This window comes from Bison bison, unplaced genomic scaffold (genome assembly GCF_000754665.1).
Source record: "Bison bison bison isolate TAMUID 2011002044 unplaced genomic scaffold, Bison_UMD1.0 scf7180017864361, whole genome shotgun sequence".
Classification (NCBI taxonomy): domain Eukaryota; kingdom Metazoa; phylum Chordata; class Mammalia; order Artiodactyla; family Bovidae; genus Bison; species Bison bison.
In genome coordinates this window covers 399,492-402,419 of record NW_011494933.1, presented here as the reverse complement: position 1 = coordinate 402,419, position 2,928 = coordinate 399,492, and the positions used below count along the sequence as shown (strand labels likewise).

Sequence of the window (2,928 nt, the reverse complement as noted above, 5' to 3'; positions counted from 1 at the left end):
AGGGCAATGCCAGAGAATGCTCAAACTACTGCACAATTGCACTCATCTCACACACTAGTAAAGTAATGCTCAAAATGCTCCAAGCCAGGCTTCAACAGTATGTGAACCGTGAACTTCCAGATGTTCAAGGTGGATTTAGAAAGGTAGGGGAATCAGAGATCAAATTGCCAACATCTGCTGGATCATCAAAAAAGCAAGAGAGTTCCAGAAAAACATCTACTTCAGCTTTATTGGCTATGCCAAAGCCTTTGACTGCGTGGATCACCACAAACTAGAAAATTCTTAAAGAGATTGGAATACTAGACCACCTGACCTGCGTCCTGAGAAATCTGTATGCAGGTCAAGGAGCAACAGTTAGAACTGGACATGGAACAACAGACTGGTTCCAAATCAGGAAAGGAGTATGTCAAGGCTGTATATTGTCACCCTGCTTATTTAACTTATATGCAGAGTACATCATGAGAAACACTGGGCTGGAGGAAGCACAAGCTGGAATCAAGATTGCTGAGAGAAATATCAATAACCTCAGATATGCAGATGACACCACCCTTATGGCAGAAAGCAAAGAACTAAAGAGCCTGTTGATGAAAGTGAAAGAGGAGAGTGAAAAAGTTGGCTTAAAACTCAACATTCAGAAAATGAAGATCATGGCATCTGGTCCCATAACTTCATGGCAAATAGATGGGGAAACAATGGAAAAAGTGACAGACTTTATTTTTTTGGTCTTCAAAATTATGGCAGATGGTGATGGCAGCCATGAAATTTAAAGTTGCTTGCTCCTTGGAAGAAAAGTTATGACCAACCTAGGCAGCATATTAAAAAGTAGAGACATTACTTTGCCAACAAAGGTCCATCTAGTCAGGGCTATGGTTTTTCAGTAGTTAGGTATGGATATGAGAGTTGGACTATAAAGAAAGCTGAGTGCCTAAGAACTGATGCTTCTGAACTGTGGTGTTGTAGAAGACTTTTGAGAGTCCCTTGGACTGCAAGGAGATCCAACCAGTCCATCCTAAAGGAAATCAGCCCTGAATTTTCATTGGAAGGACTGATGCTGAAGCTGAAACTCCAATACTTTGGCCACCTGATGCGAAGAACTGACTCACTGGAAAAGACTCTGATGCTGGGAAAGATTGAAGGTGGGAGGAGAAGGGGACAACAGAGGATTGATTGGTTGGGTGGCATCACCAATGCGATGGACATGAGTTTGAGTAGGTTCCAGGAGTTGGTGATGGACAAGAAAGCGTGGCGTGCTGCAGTCCATGGAGTTGCAAACAGTCGGACATGACTGAACAAGTGAACTTAAGTTCACTGTGATGCTTTATTTTTCTCCAGAATTTAAAATGTTACTATATTATTCATGATAAAGAATAGCTTCTGTTTTTGAATAGTTAGCAAAGGATCATAGACATTAGCTCAAAATATAAAGTTATATTTGAGTGAAAAATTAAATTAGAAAAATAAAAAAGGCATAAATTAGGCATAGGTGACCAACATAAAATGATTGTAGAATAAGTCATTCCTAATAAATATTTTTGTTTCATAATATGTCTTCCTAGTTCTGTTAGGCTCAGAAATCTTAATGTGCTATCCAAATTGGGAAAGATAGTATAAATATTATTAGCTGAATAAAAACCAAATGAATGAATGAATGAAGAGTAGAGCATCTGGTACAGTCTTAAGTAATTTAAATGGTTCAGAAGTAGAGCCAGTCTAAGAAGATCATTTTCAAAACCACTTAAGACACATTTTTGCCTTAAAATATGTATTTTGGTCTTGACATGATTCTTATATCCCAAATAAAATTAAGAGCCGACTTATGTGGTTTTTGACCAGGGCTCTGTTTCCATTCCTCTACTAGTATATCAGTTTTACCACACTGGCCTGGGATTTAATTTTACCCTCCTTGCAAGTTACTAAGCTACCCTGTTACTGTTTCATGGGTGCTGAAAGCAGATGTGAGACTCTTAGGTGGAGACAAAGAGCTTCACTACGAGGGTGCAGCAAGCAGCACGAACATCGGTCTGTTGACACCCGTGAATCTTGCCTCAGACTCCACAGGGTTGGTGTGGTATGACCCAGATGGATGCTACACACACAGTAAGTTTGCGCAACGGCTAAGGAAACCAATGGCACCCCACTGCAGTACTCTTGCCTGGAAAATCCCATGGATGGAGGAGCCTGGTGGGCTGCAGTCCATGGGGTCGCTAAGAGTCAGACATGACTGAGCGACTTAACTTTCACTCTTCACTTTCATACACTGGAGAAGGAAATGGCAACCCACTCCAGTGTTCTTGCCTGGAGAATCCCAGGGACGGGGGAGCCTGGTGGGCTGCCGTCTATGGGGTCGCACAGAGTTGGACACGACTGAAGCGACTTAGCAGCAGCAGCAAGGAACACTAAAGTTAATGAGTCCGTTGCTATTATTTTGTTTTTGGCTAACAATCAGCTAGCTAACTTGCTCTTTGTGCAAGCCTGGGAAATTACCACATTTTTCAAGGCTGCATGCTGCAAACACAACCCTGAGCATTAGGATCTCGAGTTCCGACACACCTAGAAGGATATAAAGGAGCCTAGTGACCCATGGAGGACTCTCCCACCACCACCTGGTGGATTTTCATCCTCATCCTAGGTTCCACTACTGCTATCGATATCCACGAAGGGTGGACATGGCTCCTGACAGCTGCCTGGAAAAGCCTTGAGCTTCCCTCTGGTTGGACCACATACAAATTAATCACTGGGGCCAGACGACTGTCCTTGACTTAGGCCTAGATTTGCACCCATTCCTGAACTAATCTCTATGTTAAAGAAGAAGATTGTGAGACCTTTGGTTTCTGATCACTCACTTGTGATGGCTCGTACTAAGCAGACTGCTCGGAAGTCCACCGGTGGCAAGGCGCCGCGCAAGCAGCTGGCCACTAAGGCGGCCCG

General features: G+C 43.0%; 1 protein-coding gene across 1 annotated transcript in view; it reads left to right on the top strand.

Moving 5' to 3' along the window:
* The first annotated feature begins 2,827 nt into the window (after positions 1–2,827).
* The window catches only part of LOC104999668 (histone H3.1-like), a 457-nt gene continuing 356 nt past the window's right edge, over positions 2,828–2,928 (top strand). The window contains exon 1 of the mRNA XM_010855229.1: positions 2,828–2,928. Within this exon, the coding sequence (XP_010853531.1) occupies positions 2,849–2,928 (80 nt within the window). The 5' untranslated portion in view covers positions 2,828–2,848.